General features: G+C 39.4%; 1 protein-coding gene across 6 annotated transcripts in view; it reads left to right on the top strand.

The window, feature by feature from the left end:
* Nucleotides 1-23550, top strand: part of CREBBP (CREB binding protein) — a 97182-nt gene that overhangs the window by 15839 nt on the left and 57793 nt on the right. For all 6 annotated transcript variants that reach the window (XM_065684123.1, XM_065684121.1, XM_065684122.1 and 3 more), the window contains one exon: nt 20942-21118. In XM_065684123.1, the coding sequence (XP_065540195.1) occupies nt 20942-21118 (177 nt within the window). The remainder of the gene's footprint in view (nt 1-20941; nt 21119-23550) is intronic.

The raw sequence follows: 23550 nt of genomic DNA, 5'->3' as shown, positions 1-23550 counted from the left end.
AGCTACTAATTTCCTATGTGAACTAACCAAGTAGAATTACCTTAAAGCAAAGGGACTTGCCTGAGGTCTTCATCTGCTGAAGTAATGTGTGAGCCTGGTGGGGGAGGTTCAGTAATGTCTTGGTTTAAAATAAACAGACCCACCTTGGTAAGGAATAAGCCACCACTCAGACAAATTCCATTCTTCAAGGACTTCATTGCTAGCCTGATGCCAGCTGCAAATGGGATTCACCAGCTTGGGAAGGTGATCTGTACTTTCTCAGTTAGCACAAGTTCAAGAAGTAAGGGAAAAGTTAATTTGAACGAGAAATTACTTTAAAAAAGAATAGTGGAAGTATCCTAGTTACATAAATAGTTTGTCCTCATATGCAGTGCTTTGCTCCTGTGCACTGGTGATGCATTTCCAAAAGACCAGAGCAAAAGTAGTGCTTTCCTTACACAGGAAGTTGTTTGGGGAAACGGAGAAAGTCGGGCAGCTTAATGACAGAGCAGAAATGGTAAAATGGTGCATCCATGAAGGTGCATATAAGAGAAAACAGTTCTTAAAATTTGGACAATTTATTAAAAATAGAAGAGATGGTATTTTCCAGGGCTCATCCTCTTGTTGAACAAGATGAAGCTTAAAAGATTTATGGGGTTTGTTTTGTTTTGTTTTGAAGTTTTACTTTATTTACAGCTTAATTTTGTCATAGTAAGACAGCAGGTGAGCACAGTGTTTTACACAAATATTTTTGGAACAAATTACTTGCTCCCTGAATTTTCTTCTGACAAGCAGAAGCATTCTCTATTTTTGCCGTTTTCTTAGTTGGCATTTGAGGATTAGCATCCTTGTCCAGTCTCTTCCTATCCCCCAGTTTTTGTCCTGATAGGATGATCAGACGTGATTGTGTGTTAGCTTTTTCTGCTTATTGATGCTCCAGTTGTGGTGAAAGCTTTCAAGAAGAATGAAGAAACACTTCAGTCAATCAGTTTGTCCTTCCAGAAACTGAAATTTCTGCTGAAGGAGACTGTGGGTTAGTTTAAGTTTTCACCTTCTGTTCCTTGATGTTTTCTACTTAATGTATGCTGTTTAAAAGATTTGAAGAGCAGCAATAAAAGTGGTGAGGCAGCTGATTTACCTAATAGTGAATGTGCCTAACTTGGCTTAAAAGGTAACTGCCATCATGCTTGAAGATCTATGTTAAGGCTGGAGATGAATTCTTGAAGGCGATGGCTGTAGCACTCTTATCTTAAGGGAAAGAAAGGTGTGAAATACAAATGCAGAAAAAGAAAATATTTGAAATAACTTTTTAAACCCAAGATTTTCTCATTCTGTTTAAAATAAGTGATGAGTATCACTGATTAAAACCTCATTCTAGTGTGGCTCAGAAGCCTGTCTTTCTCAATTCAGTGTGTTTATAGGCAGTGTGTAGCACTTGTGACCCTTTATGGTTTGGGTCTAGTTTGGAGCAAGACCTTGTTCCTTGATGGCTTGTTCTAATCCTTTTTTAGTAAATGACTAATCAAGGAAAGTCCATTGCTTTTTCTGTTTTTCTTTCTTGTGGTATGTTTTTATAAGCATTCTTTCTAGTAAGAGAAAAAGGGAAAAGAAAAATCCTGATTCTCATCCCTTCACCTGCTCTCAGAAATAATTTGGATTCATTTCATCTGGAGCATCATAAGCCAATACTGTTAATTTTGAGCAGAACTTGGCGTTTTAAGGCAGCTCTAGACAGAATGAAAAGTACACTAGAAGCGAGCATGGTATCTTTAGCTTGTGATCCATGTGCTTGCATAAGCTGAAAGTGGTGGTTCAGCCTTACCTCAAACCAGTTTAAAAGGGAATTAAGAATAACTGTTACTCTATGTCAGAGGGCCATAATGTGCTTGAGACCAACACAGCTGTTTTTCCATTGGCAGGGAGAGATTAAAGCAGAATACTTCCTCAGTCTATACAGATGTGAACGAAGAACTTCATATGGTCCACTCTAAGAAGCAACCTGTCAATCAGTAGAAGTTAGCCAATACCTATTGAAGTCATAGTCATGTTTTCTTGGGAGTGTATGGCGAATGTTTTTGGAAATGGGCAGTAGTGTAGTCCCTGAGGAGGCTTTGTGAATTAAAGCTACAGCTATTTATCAAGGATTTGAATTCTTCCTTGGCTTTGACTTTGCAATCTGCATATTCACATTTATTTAGAGCACCTGTTCTGTGGTGTTTGACTTGTCTGAGATCATCTTGAAGCCTCTGAGGAAACTTCTCTTTTATACTACTGTGCATACTTCTGCTCTCCTCACTACCACTCCTTTCCTGTAACAGTTTTGCTTATAACTCTGTCATTGTGGCCCTCTTTTCTTGTGACACTACAAGGATAGTTTTCGTTTTATTAGGTTGAAGTTCTTTAAGGTATCTTATTAACGAGCAGGTTTCTTCTTTGAACAGTCATCACTTGGCAGGTGTAGAGGAACAGATCCTTTTGTCACAGTAATTTGCAGTAGTAATGTGATTGGCCTCTTGCGTTGTGCCACGCTTTTTTGTGAAATCCATTAAGTCCAGAAAACATGTTCAGAGCATCTAGAAAATCTTTTTAAATCAGAATTAAGATGGTTATAGAACATGTTAAGCAGTAGCAAAGCTAAGCAGATGGTCTGTTGCTTCCATAGAAGTCAGCACATCATTGCAAGCATACTCTGTGTGTTAATACTGTCCTGTTGCTGTCACAGTTGCTTTTTCAAATGAGGGAGACAAAGCCTTCAAATAGTTCATTGTGGCTGGCAAGAGCTTCAAGTTGTGTTTCCGGAGATCAGATATTATATAGTTTCTTGCTGAGGTACATTCCCCTCAGGCTAATACTGCTATCAAAGCTTGTGGAAAATCAGAAGATAAATTTGGGGTGTTCCTATTTATTTTGTACAGTTCTCAAGCTTCTATTTTGCAGTCTGGTGAGAGTTTCGGCCAGTGAATCACTTAATTGATACTTTTGTTCTTTCCCTAAAGAAGTAGCGCAGTCCCATTGAGATGAGTAGGACTCTTGAGTGTTTTCTTTTCCATGTGTTTCCAAGGTGTAATGCCTCCTTCTGCAGTTTTGTAAAAGGAATCGCCTTTTCCTCAGTAACTTCAGAGCTGTATCACTCTAGTAAGGAACCCAGTAGCAGGAACTGCTACTACAGGAGAAACTACAGGAGAAATCCTGTAGCTGTTAGTGACTGGTGATTGGCAGAAGCTATTGCTCTTAAGTGGCAATGAAACTGCATTTGGCTGGGGGTTCCTTTCAAAGTGTTTTTTCTCTATAGAACTAGTAAACATACCTAAAGGTTAGTTTTCTTTCTGAAATGTGCAGTTTAATCAAACATGTTACTGTATGCCCCAGTAAAGGATGGAGCTGTTTGGTCAGGTCTTAGTCTAAATCTTTACAGAAATTGGGAGAAAGTGGTTGGTTTTTTTCATACCTAGTTACAAGGATTACAACATTTTGTTGGTTTTGCTTTTGTTTTTTTGTAAAATGCCTCTCAAGATTGTTGATTTTAAGTAATTATGTTCTGCATATTTTGAAAACTCTGAAGGAAAATACTAGACGCAAATATCACCCGTAGTAGGATTTCTATAAAAATCATAACATATTCATAACCACTAACTGTGCAAAGTCAGGTCGGTTATGCTGGATTTTTGCATGCGAGTTCAGAACAATGTTTTCTCTTAATTGTCTTGGCCTACTTTATTGGAATAGTGCATGTTTTTATGTTGTTTTAGTCAAAAAAGCCACATGACAGTGCATGGAGAAGTTTTTATACTGAAGAAGAGGAGGAGCTCTTAGTAGAAGTGAGCTTCAGAAAACAGTAAAAACTTTTTTTCCCTTTTTTTTTTGGCTACCAAGAGAATAACCAGTTGTCTCATTTTGTTTATTACTCAGCTGTAAAAGTTGTTTCTAGGCTGGGTATATACTTATATACTACATGTGCCTCTGACAAGCACTTTTCACAGTTCTGCTCCCTGTTGTTGTTTCCCTGAGTGGTTTTTTGGTGTTGGATATTAATGTTTAGGAAACTTAATAAGATAACTGCATTAAAGAGCAAGAATTCCTGTACAAGACTAAAATTGTGTATGTAGTTATGTTACTTGACTGGAATATGTAGTGAGGAAAACTTGCGATGAGAAAAAAGTTACGCTAGTTGTTTAAAGAGCTCACCCAGTTGATACTGCAGAGTATCAGGTTTAGCTACGCTTGCTGCTTGTGAATTAAGTCAGCTGAAGATGTTCTCATTCCTTTGCAGTTCTGTGTGTTTTAGCAAACTGCTGGTGCTGTTTGTTTCTCTGGTGACTCTCAATCTGTCTGAATCTGCCTGAATTGTTCTTACATGACTTGCAGTTAATATGGTTGTCATTCTCTGAGTTGTCTGTCCTGGGTTGCCAAGCTGTCTCCTAGCAGACCATGTCTCTGGCAAACACAAGTAACCAGTCCAAATCGTATTCCAAAAAATGCTGCTTCCCAGTTGCAGGGGACTCTTAACAGATGTTACATACTTGACCATGGTTTCTTGGTTCTCTGTTGAATAACTATCACCAAAACAGCATTTTTACCGAGAAGAGACATATGTGCTTTTATAATAATACAAACAGAAGAAGGATTTCAATATATAGAAACACATAACAGCAAAACACACTGACTCGTAGTGAAATTACAGTGTCTCTAGCACAGTTTTGTTTTGAAACATGACCCTGGAAAGTGGTGCTCCACAGATGAGTTTACTCTGATCTCTAGAAGAGATCTGGTGACTTGAAAAGCTCTCTTACCACAGCTGTTACTCATGGCACCTGAAATTGAGTTGTTTCCTATTTCTAGTACATGAGTTACATTTCATTTGCAGTTGTGCAATATCATTGAAGATCTTTGAAGTGATAGTCACTTGGCTGCTGTCTTCTGCATACGCTTAAGCTTGTATCTCTAGGTTCAGTTTGGCTCTACTGCTGCAAGGTAAATACTGCAGGAAACAGAACAGACAGCCTTCATGGGGCAGAACACAGCGTGGTTTCCCCTCTTGCTTCCAACTCAGGCATCAAAAAGCCTGTTTCTGTTAATGGACATTGGCTTGCCATTCAGCTGTCAAAAATGTTTATGGTGACTTTTCAGAGTAGAATTGTGCTGTGATCATCTACTGTGGTCACACAACACAAAGGTTAAGGATTTTGTCACTAACGCTAAATAATATTAGTTCCTGTCTTTAATGTTTGGGGTGGGGTTTATTTCAAAGTAGTTTATCTGAAAGACGTTTTTGGAAATGAGACTAATAGATCCATCAGTTCTTTTGGAAGCCATGGATTAAAAGCAAGATTTCCATTGTTGTTTCAGAAGGTTTATTAAAATGATAAAATCTTCCAAGTCTTAACTAATAGATGTGACTGAAATTACTTCTTTTGAGTGTTTAGACTGTTTTCACATACCTTCCTGGTGCTGTTTGTAGTTTGTTTTTTTAATACACTGGTAAAAAATGACTCGGATGTTGGGAGGGGGGAACACCCGCCAATTTAAATGTTGGTCTGTTACGAAACACCTGATTACTTCAGTCGGAAGTGTCTTTGTCGTAGTAATTTTCTTAATAGCCTGCAATCATGCCCATAGATACTTTATCACAGAAGCATTTCTGATGACAAAATCTTTTAGCAGGCCTCAAAACTTCTCCTTACTTAAAAGATAATGTTTGTACTTGACAGTGAGCTGTGATTATTCTGGGCATCCTATAATTGGAATTAAATGCAGGAATGTATCAACGCAGCCAGTATTATGGTCTGAAACCTAAATGCTGATTGCCGATTTCCTTAGAAAAAAGGCAATGCAGGAAATCAGAAAATTACTTATGGCATTGTGTCAGCCTACCTAAGAAATGGATCAGGAGTAAAAGAGCAGTGAGAGGAGGCTGTTCATCTTCTGTGGCTTCCTCAAGTGAAAAAACCACTTCGTTGAAGTACAAATGGGACACTTTCTACTCTTGGACAAAAACCAATATTACATTTAAAAGGTGTATATTTTGGGATTTTGAAATCTCCTCACTTAGCTAGGGGGTTAAAATTTCACTGCAAGAGGCTACACAGGTCATGGCCAAGTCAACCTTACAGTGGGTAGGCTAGTTTTCACCTGTGTTTAAAGATTAACTTTTAAATGAGAAGGGATGTTTCGATACAGTTTCCCCCCACATCTCAATAAAAAAATACTGAATTCTTACACAACTGCTGCTTAACTTTGTACGGCTGAGGACAAGGAATGGCAAAAAATAAAAATATTCCTTTCTTCCTGTGAATATTCAGAGGAAATAAGTGATGGTTTGGAAGGCTATATCCATTTGTGTAGCATATATAGACAATTTGACTGCTGCAGCTTTGTCTGTCTTGCTGCTACAGTGAAGAGTATTTACTCCAGAAAAACCGGGGAGCAAAGTGGCACACTAATCTTATTTGTTTGTGTCTTAACTGTTTATGTGTAATTGCAGCAATGGCTTTAATTCTAAGGCCAGAAATATTTTCTAGAATTGAGATTTCCATGAATGAGGACTGCAGATGATTTTCGAACTCCTGGTGTTACAAAAACTACCTAAGTAGCATCTGGAAATGTTAGTACTTACAAGCTCTGAAAATGCTCAAGCCCCAGAGTGATAGTCATGTTCTTTGGTATGTGTGTGTACGAATCTGCTTTAGGTTTGGCAAATAAGCAGTGTACTGTGCCATAAAAGGGATTCAGTAGTGCCTTTGTTTTAGAATTAATCATAATGAAATTACAGCACGTTAAATATAGGAACATCCTTGCCAAAAGGACCTGTCTGAAATAGACTTTTAGAAGAGAGTAATAAAGAGATTCTTTAGCAGTCTCTGGGAGGTGCTGCTGTTTTGGGGTGGAAACGTTTTGAGTTTCAGAGTGACTACAGCATTATGCTGTTCTGTCTGTGGGGTATTCAGTTTCTTTAAGGGGATTTTAGAAAACAGACAAAAAACAAGTGCCCTTAGAAATTTTTGGCAAATGGACTAAATTAAGTGGCTACCTTTACAATAGGAGGATCTCTGTGAACAGTCTGGAAAGAGTCCAGAGAAGAGCGACAGAGATGATCAAAGGACTGGGCAGCCCTTTGAGGAAAGGCTGAGAGAACTCGGTTTGTTCAGCCAAGAGGAAAAAAACAAATCAGGGGAGACCTGATCACCATGTTCCACTATTTAAGGGTGGCTGCAAAGAAGATGGAGACTCCTTTTTCACAAGAAGTCATGTGGGAAAAACAAGGGGTGATGGGCACAAAGTTACTCCTGGGGAGATTCTGATTGGACACGGAAAAAAAAATTTATGGTGAGAACAACCAGCCATTGGAATAGTCTCCCCAGGGAAGTGGTGCCCTGCCTGATGTTGGACACTTTTAAGATTCAGCTGGACAGTGCACTGGGGCATCTAGTCTAGTTCATGCTTTGCCAAAAAGAGTTGGTCCAGAGGATCCTTGAGGTCCCTTCCAGTCCAGTATTCTGTGATTCTGTGCTCCCATGGAAATGGAAAAGTGTTGGAACACCATCAGTTGAAGATGATGTTTTGCTTTTGGAATGAGTTGTGTTTGCTTCGTTAGTCTGATATTGGGTATCTTGTGTTAAAGTAAGTTCCTGGACAGTGCTGTGTGCAGGCTGCTTTTGGTGAGAGGCATGTATGGGCAGGCCTTTGTTCACACTGTTCAATTTTAAGCATGTGTTTAAAGACAACCATCAGAGTTTGCCTTGTTTAAAAACCTCTTGAGAAGTCTCCTGGTAGGCTCATGTGAATTGTTATTCCAGGAGAGCCAGTTTCTACAGAAAGACTGGAGGTTTCAGGGTAACTTTTGGAGTCGGTGTATTTCAAAATAAACATATTTGGCTCTTAGAGTTATTTAAGTATTACTTCAACAGTGTGCAAATTATTTATAGTTCTGTTTCTCCTTAGTTACTGTTAATGTCAGGCTATGATATTTGTGCTGAGTGGTTGTTTGGACTGAACTCTATTGATTGATTTATTTTTTTTTTTTTATATATTTTTTCCCTGTTAATGTGTTTAATGTAACCCGTGGTGTAAATTTGTTTCTTGTATATTTGAAAGATACCTCCACCCCCCCAGCTCTGGATTGAAATAGAATTACTAATTCTTAGAAGCACAGTCTCTCCCTTCAGTGTGTCCACTTTCCCCTTAGGACTCATGTCTGTCGAGGAAGTACATACTGTAAAGAAGGAAAACAGAAAACCTCTTTTCATTATATTTTTGGGACACCTTTCCTGTTGCTGTTAGTCTGTAGAACTACTAATGCCTTTTCTACACCTCTTTGTAGGCTGTTGTATCACACACCGACTACCTGGTAATGTGTCTTTGGCCAGCTTCTGCGAGATAAATGGGAAAGAGTCTCTTAAATAGTGCTACTGTTTTTCTTACTGAAACAGTTTATTCCAAATAATACTAATTTATTTTGAGAATGTTGAACTCTCCTTTTTTTTGTCTGTCTCCCGCTAACTGTAGGGACTTCAGAACTGCTGAGGTACCGGTAGCCACATCTGTAAATTCTTCTGTGATCTGTTGAGTACATTTCAGAAGGCTAATATCTGTGACACAGAAATGCCGCAGAAAACATTATGGCCTTAGAGATCAATGTGATCAGACAAAAGCCATTTATTACAAAGCATCTATCCTTTTTATACTGTTCTCTGTATCTGCTTACAATAGCTTGCTGTGTTATAATCGGATACATACTTTTGTAACACAACAACTATGGCTACATATACAATAGCTCGCTGTATCGTATTTGGAAGGAGGTGGTCCTGCCCCTCTACTCTGCTCTTGTGACACCTCACCTGGAGTGTTGTGTGCAGTTCTGGTGTCCTCAACATAAAAAGGACATGGAACTGCTGGAACAAGTCCAGAGGAGGGCCACGAGGATGATCAGGGGACTGGAGCACCTCCCGTATGAAGACAGGCTGAGGAAGTTGGGGCTTTTCAGCCCGGAGAAGGCTGTGTGGAGGCCTAATAGCAGCCTTCCAGTATCTGAAGGGGGCCTGTAGGGATGCTGGGGAGGGGCTCGTTGTCAGGGACTGTAGTGACAGGACAAGGGGTAATGGGTTAAAACTTAAACAGGGGAAGTTTAAGTTGGGTATAATGAGGAAATTCTTTCCTGTTAGGGTGGTGAGACACTGGAATTGGTTGCCCAGGGAGGTTGTGAGTGCTCCATCCCTGGCAGTGTTCAAGGCTAGGTTGGATGAAGCCTTGTGTGGGATGGTTTAGTGAGAGGTGTCCCTGTCCATGGCAGGGGGGTTGGAACTAGATGATCTTGAGGTCCTTTCCAACCCTAACTATTCTATGATTCTATGATTCTATAATTAGATACATCTTCAATAGCTTGCTGTATTATAAGTGGATACATATACAGTAGCTTAGTATGTTATGCTTTGGTACGTATTCTTGCAGCACACAGCAGCTAGTATACAATTGATCAAATAAGCGCATAGGAACTTAACCTTTAAAACTTGCTAACAGTTCACTGTTTTGTATCTTAGCACATTCCAGTGTCTTCTTATATTGCTTGCAAAGTTACTTTTGCTTCCTTACCGATGTCCTCCTTCACCCTCGATTCATGTTGAACTCCACATAGGCATTTGCTGACTTGGGAACATGGCCATTCTTTGCTAAAAATCCATCCACATAATGGAAAATAACGGAAGAAGCATAAACTTTGTGTTGAGATTTGCTGTTGGTTTAGAAACCTGCATTTAGCTTGATGATGATGAAGTAGAGGAACTGGGGGAGGACAGGGATATTTGAGTTGAGATCAGCTTAGATCTTAACTCAAAAATCGTTAGAAATTTGTTAGAATTAGAAAATTCTGGTTTGATGTGACATTAGTACACAGTGTGTATATACTACTGCACTGCGTGTGTACTGATGTGTTTTAGTGCAGACAGATTCTGCTTCCAGAAGTAACTCATAAAGATTTTGGCCTGTGAATATGTAGAGGTGTTCCTTAACTGAATTTCAGTCTTTCAAAATCCTCTTTGTAAGTGCTGTTGAATTACTGTTTGTGTCCAAACTATATTTTTTGGATGAAACAAACCTTTGAACCATCTTTAGTTAATTTAGCGGTTCTTGTTAATTTTCTATCCTTATGTAGTAAGAATATGTCTTGTTTATCTTGAGAGAGCAACTTTTTGTGCTTGGCACTCATAAAAGTTCTTGAAGCAATTGGAATGCGTTGATCAATTGTGGCTAATTATCCATTAGAGCTTTGATGTTTTTATTTGCAGAGGTGACACTTATTACAAAGTAAGCTGCCTGAGCTTTGTTTTTGCTCTGTAAGTACAGCAGTGCTGCTCAGTGCAGAAATTACTTTGATTCTTCCTGTAGTATATTCAGTTGTGTCAGTGCTCAGGCTTGTGCAGAATTTTTGAGACATTTTCTTTCCTAAGGCATATTCACAGTGCAAGCATGTGATTAATTGATTTTTTTTTTTTTTTTTCTTCCTGGAAAAGGTTAATTTCTAGTGCAGTGTATTAAAAGCTTGTTCTTTATATATCCGGTCATTTGTAAGGAGCACTTTGCCACAAAATTCCACCTTTTGTATTTCAGTAATTATGCAGAAACATTTGTACACTTTTAAAGTGGTCTTGTTGCCCTGGAATAACTTAAATTTGTCTTTGATCTCTGTGAAATGCTTGGAAGAGAATTTCAAATCTTGTTATGAGTGGTAATAAAACACCTAGTCTCCTCTTCAGGGGATTTTTAAAATGTTATTTCTAGCTTTACCAAATCTCTCATCCTCTAATAAAGGATGAAGTAAATTATGATTGTTCCTGGCATTTGAGTATTTTTCTTTGACGTAGTTTACTACTGAAGATCAAGACTCTGTAAATGCTTCATGATTCCGTTGCAGTAGGCTTTTATTAGAGCAGTTAGCTTAAGTAGGGGAGTGGAGACTTCAGCACAAGTCAGGCTTCCTCTGAATGCTGCTTGCCAGGTCATGATTTAATTCTCAAACTGGTTCTTGATTTTATTTTTTATTTTTTTTTCCCCGAGGCGTTCTTGTTACTGACTTCAAAAGTGAGTTTTTTTTAAATGAGTATTTTTGTCAGACCTCCAAATCTGCAGATTGGTTTAGGTGAGCTCTCAGCTGAGGTAACGGTGCTACCACTGGGCCTACACTGAAACAGAGTTAATTTTATTTATTTTTTTTTTTTTAATTTGGTAACACCACTGGCTTTCTGCCATAAAATGATTAATCTTTTCCTTGCTTCTCCATCTGTCCCCCTGGCATATACATCCCAAGCACCATGGAGACTTTCTTCTGGAACATGTTACTATAGGATGAAGTAGTAATTAGTAGAGACTTCTTTTTTTGTCAGTAAACAGATACAGGATGGTGCCAGCATAGTAAAGAAAGCCTGTCTTTCCGACTTCACACATGAATGTAAATTCCTAGTGGACCTCTCTTTTACACTTCTTGGAGAGCCTTAATCAGTTAGGTGGACCTTGCTTTGTGTCAGAGATTCGTGTTTCAAAGCAGGGGGAGGTAAGAGTCCAAAGTGCAAAGTCCTCGGCATGTGCCTGCCTGGAAAGCAGCTCTTTTGTATTGAGTGTGCAAGCTAAGTGGCTGAGTGGAGTCATGGCGGTAGCATACAGGGACAATTCCAGGTGGTTGATGCTAGGTTATAGCAGCTCTGGAACTTGGGTGTGTTAAACTCTTTGGGAACCAGTGGTGAAGCAGTGCAGATGGCAGAGCATTAGTCTCTATCTCTCCTGGAGTTACCACTCTGGGAAGCAGAAAGAAGCCTTCTGAAAGGAGTTCTGTCCTCTTTCACTGTTCTTACTAACAGTTTTAAAAGCAACTGAATTGTCTGACAGTCTCAGTTTCTGATGTTCTCCCATTACTTAGTGCAGATACACTCTTACATTCACAGTACTTTGTATACTTTAATTGATAACTTCTGAGACACCTGACTGCTTCATTTCCTTGTCTTAAGCAAAAGGTAAGAAAGATCAAAAAGTAGTTGAAATTATTTAAGCCAAGCGAGGTGACACACTTCTTGATAGCAAAATCATTTCGGTTAATGGGAAGAGAGAAGGGAGACAAAATGCTGAGCTTGTTAACCAAGTTGCATGTTGAAGGCCCAGATTTCAAATAGGTGTAGTAATCTGATGACATGGGAAGGTTTAGTTTGGTAATGGAGTATTAAGTGACTGGTTTTGGAGAGGCCCATAAAAGAAGAAAATAAAGGGTGCAAGGGATTGCAGTGCCTTGGTGGCAGCAAGTACAGAAGAGGTTCTGAAATCATCTCTGTCCTGTGGTGACTTGTGACAGTGCTGACTTGGAGGCAGGGGCAGTATACCTCTGTCTCTATACCAAATCATGCTGAACCCAAAGGATACTTCTTGGATCTGTGGGTCATAGTGGGAAGGGAAGAATTTCCATTTCATACCAACTTGCTCTTAAAAAGTAGAGAGAGGAAAAGTGTCGCTAATGTGCTGGTAATGTAATAGGGGATTTTGGATGAAGCACGTCAGATGTTGAGTTGCATCTACTCTGGAAGGGCTGGATTATTTATGCAGAGTTGCTCTGACAACCAAGGGCTATTGATTATGGTATAACCCTAAAGTTGCAGCTTAAGCATTCAGAAAACTGAATCATTGTTCACAGGTAGCTTTTGAAGGGTGAAATAGTTACTGTTTTCTTGGTATTTAGCATGTTATTTCACACTGGGTTATTTCAGCAGTACAACAGGAGGAAGTAGGGGGAGGGTTCTTTGCAAGTACAAGGGATTTAGAAGAAAGCAGTAGCAAGTGACAGATGCGTCTTACTAGAGCAGTTTATACTGTTGAACAGGCAAGCTTTCACGTATGCAGCTCTTCAACACTACTATTAGTTTGTGAAGACCTGGCCTTTTATCATAAGAGATCATGTCTAAGATGTCTCTGCGCTCTCTTCTTTCCTTCATTATGACATGCATTTTCTGTTCTCTGAAATAGCTCAAATTGTAAATCTGGGTCTTACAATTAAATTGATTTTAGCTTTCGTACATAGACAAGTCCAGAAGAATGTAAGGGTAGTGGTGGCTCACTGAAAAGGCTGCCTTTGTCTTCCTCTTGTAACTATCTTATCAGATTCAGAGACATGGGAACAGTTTAGTGGGGAGAAAAATGGTCTGACCTTTCTGTTTTTCTGTTGCCAAAATGGGTCTGAGAGTGGCATACCTAGTAGATTGGCTGTGTATCCTCATGCTGCACTCCAGAAGCTGTACTTCTTCACAGCACCCCTCCCCAGGGGTCTTCTAAACCATTCCCTATCATACTTTCAGTTTGCTCCCATGCCCTCAGATAATCTTTCTGAGGTGCTGACAGGAGTAAACTGGCAATAGCAGTGGCTCTTTGAGAGCCCTGGATACACTGCCCTCGGCTAAACATGGTGGGGAATAGCAGAGGTCTTTGTGCCTTTTCTACATGGAGATGTTAATCTCAGTATCATAATCTACCTGTCCATCTCTATACTTAGGAACTTATCTGTGAGACCTTTAACAAAAATGGATAAAATTGGCCAGTGATTTACAAAGTGATTAAACTGATGGGAGGAAGGGGGAGGAGATGGGATGCTGATAGTCATAGCACTATTGCTTAAGCCCAGTTTCCTTAGGTTATCCAGCTAACAACTTTAATGCAATCACTGTCAGTCTGAAGAGGCAGCTTAATTGCTACTGGATTGAGTGAATGAAATTCTCTCTTGCAGTCCACCCTGTCTTGATCTTGTGTCATTAGAAGGGCAGTCATCTGAAGCTGCACTAAGCCATGTTCTGCCTAGTACAGTTCAGCGGTGCCAAGGAAGATACAGTGTTTTGATGCAGTTTTGGGGTTTCTATTCTGCACCGCTGCTTTCCTGGACTTTGATGCTTGTCTGTTGGTTTGTTTAATGGTCTTGGCAGCTTGGTCAGAGTCTTAAATGACTTTTACTTCCTGGGGTAACTTTTTCTCAACCTTTCTGTATAGACAAGCAGAAGGGAACTTGTAATTCTCTTTTAGTTATTAGGTTCCACTTAATAAAGAATTGCGCATATAAAAATGACAGTGATAAAGTCAGACTCAATACCTCTGATTACAGGTCTTACAGCTTTTGTGAATTAATTCCTGTTGGTGAGTAAAAGCACACACTATTTAGATAAAAGATTTCATTAATCTTCAGAATTTCAGTGATATTGGGTCACTTACATTTTTTTCTAGTTTTTGCTGTGAAGCTGTAGAGCTTCAGCTCTTCCCTGTTGATACGTCTTTGCTAAATAGGAAATATTCCTGTTATCACCTTTCTATTGGTACTTTAGGTTCACTTCAGTCCTTACCTTAATAAGATAAGCAAATTTATAAGCTTAAATAGTAGGCTAAATAAATTAGGGTATGATTGCAATTAGGTTCCGTTTGCAGCTGTGCATTTTAGTACTTTTAATAGTCCTTGAGGCTTTTCTGAATCCTGTCATTTTTACATACTGTTCATGAACTAATACAGCATGATCGTTGTCATTACAGTAGCTTTCACATCAAGCCAAACACATAAAAAAGTCACTGCATGCTTACCCAGGTTTCTTTTCAGACCTCCTGTTGTCATACTGAGAGCTCAGGGCTGTTGTTCAAGCACTTTGCAGATTCACAGCTTTCGAAGTCCAGCCAAGCTGTCTAGCTTGCTTCCTTTCTTTCTAGGACTGTTTTCTAGTTAAAAATCTAGCAGGTACCAAACTGAATATTAATGGTAACAATTTTTAGTTTACAGAATTGGATCATAATCAAATTACTTCAGCCATTATCAGGCTTATTTTCTGCTGAACCCATGCTGCTTTGAGTTCTTTGATTCTCATATCAACCTTTCAGTGGTTTTGCTGCTCTCAGGCTGGTCCAAATCTGGTAGTATTTTTTTGTTTTGGTTTTTAAATACTGGCCATAATAACCTTTTTTTGTACAGAAGAGTCAGTGCTTCAAAACATAATGAAAATCAACATTTAACTTAAGGAGGGGGTTTTGGTTTTCTTCCCCTGGACTAATCTGTCTGGACCAACTAACAAAAAAAATTAACTGTAACCCTATGTAGGCAATGGTGGTACAAGATACAAAACTGGGAGTGTTGTCAGAGGTGGGTGCCGCTTCTTGGCGTGTGCCTGCAATGAGGATGCTTTCTCTTTTGCAGGAACACTGATAGGGAGCTCAGTCTGTCCTGCCAGTCCCTTTTATTAAGTTTAGAAACCTTGGAGAAAGGTGGGTTGGGGCAGCCAGAGGAGAGCAGAGTTGCCCAAAGGAAAATGGGTAGTAGAAGCAGAAGTGTGTACAGTTCTGTGGTTTATGACAACATATTGGTGCAAAAGCTGAAAAAGGGATTGTGAATAGGAAATTGAGTGCTTATAGGAGTGAATGTTTTTTGCAGCATGTTGTATTAGTTGCATGTCTTGGGAGCATCAGAGGAATATGTGGTAATGAAGTAACTGAGTGAGATAAATGGCTGTAGTGGTAAAGGTGAAGGGACAGTTAATAAAAACTTAAGAGTAGGAGGAAAGGACAGGATTTATTTATGGCCTAGATGCTTCGTGTACAAAGAGAATAGCTCCTTGATGTTCAGCTAGAGGAAGTTCTGTGGTATGTCAGCAGTGATAAAGAAAGGAGGAAAAGGGTGAGTTTTTAAAAATAGAAGAAGTGGTATAGTATAAAGGTCCAGTCTGGTCCTAAGGTATCTTTTAAATTAGATTGTTGTACTTCTTATTTCAGTCCCACCAACTTGGAGTTTAGCCATCGGATGAGGTATATAAATTTGGCCACAGACTTGATCTGTAATATCTGTGAAGCTCTAGGTGCTAGAGGAAATTGAATTGCTGTTCTGAAAATAACCAAAAAGTAACCCAAAGAGAAGTACCTCCTACACCTGGTGCTCAAAACGTGTATAGTCCAAGTCAGCTAAACAAAGGTTTGGTTTTCTTTATTCAGCTTGGAAGTTTCTGCTTTCCTTGGCTGGTGAGAGTATAGCAAAATACCCTATTTCCTCTCCACTCTCAGTAATAGATTCCAGTATCTTAGTGAGTTGCCATAGTGATATAAAAGGGAACAGAATCTGCTTGTCTTTCTGGGATAGCAGAATTATTAAATTAAATGTCTTTTCCATTAAAGGAGAGTAGTATTATTTTGTTTCTGAGAAGAACTATTTTAGAGTAGAAATAATGTGTTTAAGCTGGTTTCCTGCATTAATCATGCTACTTCTTCAGGTGCTTCTAGCCTTGACTTGCAGTTCTGTGCTGTGGTGGTTTATAGCACCTCTGCATCTCCCCCATCACAACTGATCAGCAGCTGCGTAGAGAACACCTGGCTTCTGAAAATTTCAGCTTTACTCCATCAGAAGTCATTGCAGTTGTGAGCACAGAGAATCAGGCAAAGAAACAGGAGTTGCACAAAGTTGTGACACAGAAACACGAGGATAAAACATGAGTTGCCAGAGCATGAGGAGGGATGAAAGGAGCCACCTGGGGTAGAGATCGGAGAACATGGCCTACAGAAAATGGTGCTTGAGAAAGGAGATCAACTGACAGTTGAATGAACTGATGGAAAGGAAGAGAAGGCAACAGGGGAAGGAACATCCTTACGCTTAGTACAAAATTGGAATGAAGTGTAACATAACCCAGGTTTTCAGAGAACTTTCTGCTTCTATTGTGGGGGAAGTGCACCAGCTACCATGCTAATAGGTTGTATCTTGAGTGATCCTGTGATACACACATCCATGCCCATTTGTTGCAGGTGAGAAAAGAAACAACTCACACTGGATAGCTTTTTGATTTTTTTTTTCCTTCCAGGAAAGTAAATTTAACAAACTTTAAGCAGCACACAAATCTTTGTGTTGGCTCAGAGTCCTGCATGAAAAGGCCACTCTTACCAGGTTGCTGACTCCCATGTTCATGTTGGTTTGTCATCTTTAATGACTTAAATATAAAAACAAAGGTCTTCTGAGTATCTGCCTTCTTTCCCCACCTGCCCCCTCATTTCACGTCGGAAAAGAACTGGGGGAAGAGGCAGAAGCATTTGAGCCTTCTGAGTGGCTTGGTTCAGAGCTGCTGGTTTCAGTTTGCAGAATGAATAAGCAGTGTAAAATCTACTGTGTGCAGGCTTGATCATCTGATTATATTTTGCCAGTTGTTGTTTGAGATTTCAATTAGCAGTGGTTTAAATGAAGTTCCAAGGAAGGTCATCTTATCTCAATGCTCAGATTAACCAGGAAATGCCAGCTAATGCCTTATGCAGTAGGATATCTTTCTGTGTTGATATGCACGGGGTTTGCCCCATTCTTGCTTTTCTTCCATCTCCTATTTGCTGCCTTCACACTGGTGAGGTGCTGGCAATGCTTTGCTTTGCTGCTGGCTCTGTTTGCTGGAGGTGCTTGCTGCTGGAGTAAATGTTGAGCTGCTCTTTAGGTTGCTGATGGCAGCTCTGAAAGGCTGTTGATCTTAATGCTGTTTGTCAGCATTCCTCGTTGATCCCAGCCTTGGTTGAAAACTATTATGAATAGATAAGAGTTCATTAGAGCAATTCTTGCATTGTGGTGTGCACTTCTTGTCTCTAGAAATCACTCTTCTGTTAGTAAGTTTAATTCCTCTGAGGCAAAACGGAGCTTAGAAAACCTGAAACTATGAACATCTCTGAGCTTTATTAAACTCATCTTGTATATGGTCCCTCCTGACTTTTGTCTCCATATTTACTTCAGGGACTGCCACAAAAGAAAGATCTTAACATATTTTCATATTTATTTTTTTAAGATGGACTTCAAACAAAAAAAGTCTTTAGTTGTTTGTTTCAGGGGACATAGTTTACAAAAAAAAAAATTGTAGGTTAAAGGCATATCTAATGTTTTACAGTGTTATCAAACTACCTGCTTTTTTTTAAGTTGTAGACTGGTATTACTCTTCAGCCTTAGGTTCCTTTAGTTGACTGAAGAACAGCTTTAGAATTGGAACACCATGTGGCAGATAGCAGGTTTAAAAAACCACAGTGTTTCGAATGGAAGCTGCTCTGCTTCTGGCTTGGTTTCAAAGAATAGCAAGGCATTTCTTAAAATTTCAATGAGGTATCTGTTAGTTAATGATCACCTAGAAGAGGAGAAATTATCATCATCGTATTAAGCACTCAGTTTGGAAGGCTTGACAGGTTGCTTTGTTGTTGTACTGAGTTGTGATATGTTTAATAACAAGATCTATTGAAAATGAAATATTTAATAGGATAAACTTGTTAGTATTGCAGTTCGTTGATGCTTTTGGGATGTTCTAGTGGCTTAGAGTTGTAACAAACTTAAAATGAAACTTTCTGCTCTTTTGAGGCAGAAATATTTGTAATGTTTTTCCCAAAAAAACTATTTTAAAACATTTTTCCTGTAATAAAAATGTTAATCTTTCTTGAGAATGAAATGAGATGAAGAAAACCTCTCTGTTTCTTTTGGAGCAAGATCTTAAATTTGGTGTAAAGTTTGCTTAACATCCTCACTGCCTGAAGAAAATCTCCCACTTTTTGAAAATTCAGCTGTGTTTTAAGATTCTGCCAGAGGCTTAGAATGTTACTCTGCACAAACTGAACAAGTCGGTTGTGGGCAACTTTGTTGCTTGCACTGGGTCTTTTCCATCTCCTCTCCTGGTGATCAGGTCTCCCCTGAGCCTTTTTTCTCTAGGCTGAGCAAGCCCATCTCTCAGCCTTTTCTCACATGGCTTCCCAGCCCTTGGATCATCTCCGTGGCGATTCTCTGGACCCTCTCCAGCCTGTCCAAATCTTTCTTGTTTAGTGAGGACCAAAACTGAACACAGTACTCCAGGTGTGGCCTGACAAACGTTGAGTAGAGTGTAATAATGACATCTTTATATCTGCTGGAAGTCCCCTTGTTGATATAACCCTTTGCTGCAGCTGTACACTGTTCACTCATACAGAGTTCGTTGTCCACTGGGACCCCGAGGTCCTTTTCCACAGAGCTGCTCCCTAGCTGGGCTGATCCCAGCCTGTGCTGCACTCCTAGATTATGTTTACAAATGAATGAAGTTTGTAGTTGGGGATTTAGACAAAAGCGGAAACGGAGTAAGAACCAAACAGCTAATGTTCCTATTTCTGGCTTCTGAAAGGTTTAAGTAGTCATAAGCTGCTTTCTCAGAATCTCACTTTTGGTTTCAGAAATTTTCTTCACTGTTAGTCTGATACACCATCGCAGTATTAATGAGTAGCTGTAGGTATCATATGATCCTTTCTCATACTTTGTCTGAAATAGTGGGCTAAGATGAGTGGGTAAGTTTATTAAATACTTCACTATTAATTCCTCAGAGAAAAGCTGCCAAAATAGTAATGATAAAACCCTAACATACAGTCCTACAGAAATACAGAAAATACAGTTGTTAATATTTGTGCAGTGTGATGGTAGCTGTACTTTTCTATAAGAGCAGTCTTTACTGGTTAGTTTTTGATGCTGTTAAGCAATGCGTTTTTTGGACTTAAATGCTGTTTGAATTATTCAGCTTTACAGTGGAAGATGGTACATATCTGATAGCCTCTTACGTTGACAAGGAACAGCTGCTCGTTTTTTTAACGTGTATGTAGTGGGTCAGGTTTTTCTGTCATGATTTAACAGTTTGTACAGTGGGAAAAAGGCCTGAATCTGGCAACAGCCACTTGGCAGGATGCAGGTTAAGGGAGTGTTTCCTAACATAAAGCTACTTCAAATGTGGTTGGGCCAGCTGTCTGAAACCCAAGTGTACAAAGTACACTGACAAAGAGGAGAAGGCACAGTCAGACTGTGTTTATTGGACTCTGCCCTGATGTAATTCAGTGATCTTAACCAGTGCTTCATCAACTGGTTATACAGCCTGATTCCTGTAAGTGTGAAAAAACAACCACTGAGAAATTCATTATGATGAGGCTGTTACACTGGCAAACTGATGTGCGCATTTCCTCTTCCAGCCACAGGAATAGTCCTCCTGAATCCCTGCTGGTAAGGAGAGTGAAAAGACCAGGACCATGGAAAACCACTGTGTTGTATGTGGAAGGGCTGAAGAGGTCAAAGGAAGGGGAAAATAGGGTTTAATATTTCAAGGCTTGCACAGTGGTTGGATTTATATTTAAGACATTCTGGCAGGTGATAAGGTCATCTAGAAATCCTCCCAGTGTGGGGCAGGGGTAGCACAAACATGATCTGTCAACTTTTATTTCCTCTTTATTTTGAGGGGGAAGGAGAGTCATAGCATTGTCCTCTTTGGAAGAAGTAAATTCATGCTAAAATGTCTTTTCAGGACCTTTTGTCCAGTGTAATATTAACTGGCTCAAGTAATAGAGATTTCACCATTTCTCTTGAGAGACTGTTCTTCAGGCAAAATGCCGCTTCAGATGGACAGTGCTCTCTTTACTCATTCGGAAGGAACATGTTTCTGCTTGCCCTTCTTAAGGAGTTTTGGGGGTCTAATTTGTCAAGGATGTCAGCCTTAGATAGATGGCCTTTTGCTCAGACATTTTTCCTCAAGTACAAAATCATAAGTAGATAAGCATTTGCTAGATGCCTCTGTATATTCCCCTCCCTTCTAGTCTATGTACAAAGTCATGCTGTGTGCACAGAGTACACAAAGTGTTACAGGATTTGAAGTTTTGTTGGTTTTCAAAAGTTTTTGCTGTGCTGAAAAAAGTAATTTCTGTCAATGCAGATTAGGAAGGATAGTTCTTGTTTTCCCCTTTGCATTCTCATAATGGTTTTGTAAGTTAAGTAGCAACGCCTGAGACACACAACTGTGAATTTGTAAAAATTTTTTTTCATACTTTTATTTAAAGTTGTAAAATTCATACTATAATGTTGAGCAACTGACACTGGAATTTGGTCTCTGTGAATGCAAAGATCAATATTTGACGTATGTTTTCTTAATCTCCCCTTGGAGTCAAGGAGGTGATAATAATTTCATTCATTCTTTTCCAGATGGGAATGACAGGTAACACTAGTCCCTTTGGGCAGCCTTTCAGTCAAACTGGAGGGCAGCAGATGGGAGCTACAGGAGTGAATCCTCAGTTACCAAGCAAGCCAGGCATGGCGAATAGTTTGTCTCCCTTCCCGGCCGACATCAAGAGTACTCCTGTCACCAGTGTGCCAAACATGGTGAGTCGTACTTGCCTGTTTCCCTTATTCATCGTGTCTCAATCATGCATTCTAAATTCTTGGGTGATACAGCTTTGGCAGCATTACTGGACCACTACTCCACAGTCATTTAAACATCAGAGTTGCCCCGTGGTTCCTCACTGTCACTCTGTAGTGCATGCAGTAACTTAACTTTCTAAGAAATCACAGTGCTTTGGTGTAAGAACTGTATTACTTCCTTTCATTTTGTCTGGTACATTTAGTTCCAAACCAAATTGAAATGTCTTCTCTGTAAGTGCCGTTTGTAAGTTTAAATTCCTAAATCAATTATAATGTGTTAGATAGAACAACAGCTTCCTGAAACAACATAGTACCTTTCATATACTTTGAATCTGAAGTGGTAAACATGCCACATGCTTCTCAGTTTCTGTTGTGTGTGACTTGCAGCTCACAAGCTCATGAGAACAGTTCTTATCAGGATACCTTGCCCAAGTTTGTAGTATTCTGTTTACTAGAGCTTGCTTTATAAAGTGAAATGAAATATTCCCATTTGTCTCAGTATGTCTGCGTATTAATCTAACTGCTTGTGTTGTTTCTATGGAAACTCAAGCTTGTTGCATTTTATATTCTTGTACATGGTAGCAGTTACTATAGAAACTTGTAAAACCTTCCATAAGATGCAAATTGCTTATTTTTCAATTTAACTAGAAAACTAGCTATTTTTTTGGCACAAGCAATGCTTGTCCTTCCATCAGTGAGTTTGCTATCTGCCTGTCACTAACAAGGCTAAATATGAGGGAACAGAGTGTAATAAACTTCCTCTTTCCTCCTGATTTTAGAGGACCACTTTCTAATTTCCCTGTAGTTACACTATGAAATCTTTGCTTAATGTGTCATTTACTGCTTATGATTATGGAGAGGAGCTAGTGACTAGAATTAAGACCATGTTCAGACTATGACTTGCGCTCATGCAGAATAGTTCTAAAAGACAATTTGCTGCATGACTATTCTAATTTTGTTTTTAAAATACTTTAGATCAGGTATAAAGCAAATGAATTATTGCCCTGATTCTGCAGTGAACCTGTAGATCCTCCCAAAGTGCTGTGTTCATCTTGGGGATTGGATCATTCTGAAGCCTAATTTTGTGCTCATTTAAGTACCAGGGTTTGGGAAGCCTAAATCTTAATGTACTCACTTACTAGTATAGGATGTAATGGCAGATAATCAGGTGGAACAAAAAAGACATTTGCCATCAAGGCTTGTCCAGTGGTTGGGAAGGAAGTAAAAGGAAAAAAACTTTCAGTTTCCTTTCTCCCATCTTGTCCAAGAGGTGGAATACAGCAAGGGAAACTTGCTTTCCCAGTGCTATCAATTGCAGTTTCTTTAAAATGTCAGAAATATCACTTGTCTTCTGAGAGGACAATCAGCACCATCTTTCTTTGTTTCTCAGGTGTCAAAAGCTTTGTATGTGCAATGTATCTTTTTCTCCTCAAGCCAATACAGAAAGTAATGGCCATTCCAGCTGATAGACATCTGTACTGTTGAACCAGAAGGTCTCACCCTGCTTATGGGTCATGTGTTGGCTAGAGTTTGATTACAGTCCGGATGGGGTGGAATTTTTTGTCTTTAAAAACTGAAATTTCCATTTGAACATTTTTATTGCAAAGCTGAGAATTTAAAAGGAAATGTCAGACTTGTTAAAATTTAACCTTTACTTGGCAGCAGTGGGAAAGGCAGTGTCATTATTTGGTAATAGTGCATACATGGCCATATGCTATTCCTTCCACAGGGACTTTGCTCTGTTCAGCGTACAATACGAACAGTGCCCTCTGAAAGAGCATCTAGTCAACATTTCTATTTTTGATGCTCAGTGTGTAGCTGTGGGCCTTGTTGTCTGGATGTAATAATATATTTCACTCAGACAGTCGTTTCCAAACAGTCTTTTCTGTGGCAGTCATTATTGGAGCAGGCACACTTCAGATTGTTTAATTTTCACAGTGCCTTTCTGAGATAAAGATGTGTTGCCCCAGTTTTAAACATGAGGCTGAGAGGCACAAAAAGACTAAGACTGGAAGAATCTGCTGACTCTGAACTTGAGGTTTGTAGGCTCTGGCTTGCTAAAGCCTTCCTCGTTTCATATGTTAAGATGTTACTGGTAAAATAACATTTACATCAGGTAGATATGTGCTTCCATAACTCATGGAAGTGCTGTCTGTGTCTCATGTTGGGCAATTAAAATATGACTCAAATAGCCCTTGTGAAAAGTTGTTTGTGACAGAGGCAGCTCCCCAGAGCAGAGTTGCAGTGTACGAACTATTGTGCCATGCTTTCTTGCTGCAATTCCTTTGCCATTTGCTATGTCCTGTGATGCTTTAGGACCCTAGAGATGGCGGTTTGGTTTGAGGTGTCTGGCTTTGCGCGTGGTCTGCTGGGGACATTGCCCGTCCTGTTTC

The sequence above is a fragment of the Lathamus discolor genome, chromosome 6 (assembly GCF_037157495.1).
Source record: "Lathamus discolor isolate bLatDis1 chromosome 6, bLatDis1.hap1, whole genome shotgun sequence".
In the NCBI taxonomy this organism is placed as follows: domain Eukaryota; kingdom Metazoa; phylum Chordata; class Aves; order Psittaciformes; family Psittacidae; genus Lathamus; species Lathamus discolor.
The sequence above is the reverse complement of the archived record's forward strand: the minus strand, read 5'-3'. Positions and strand labels throughout refer to the sequence as shown.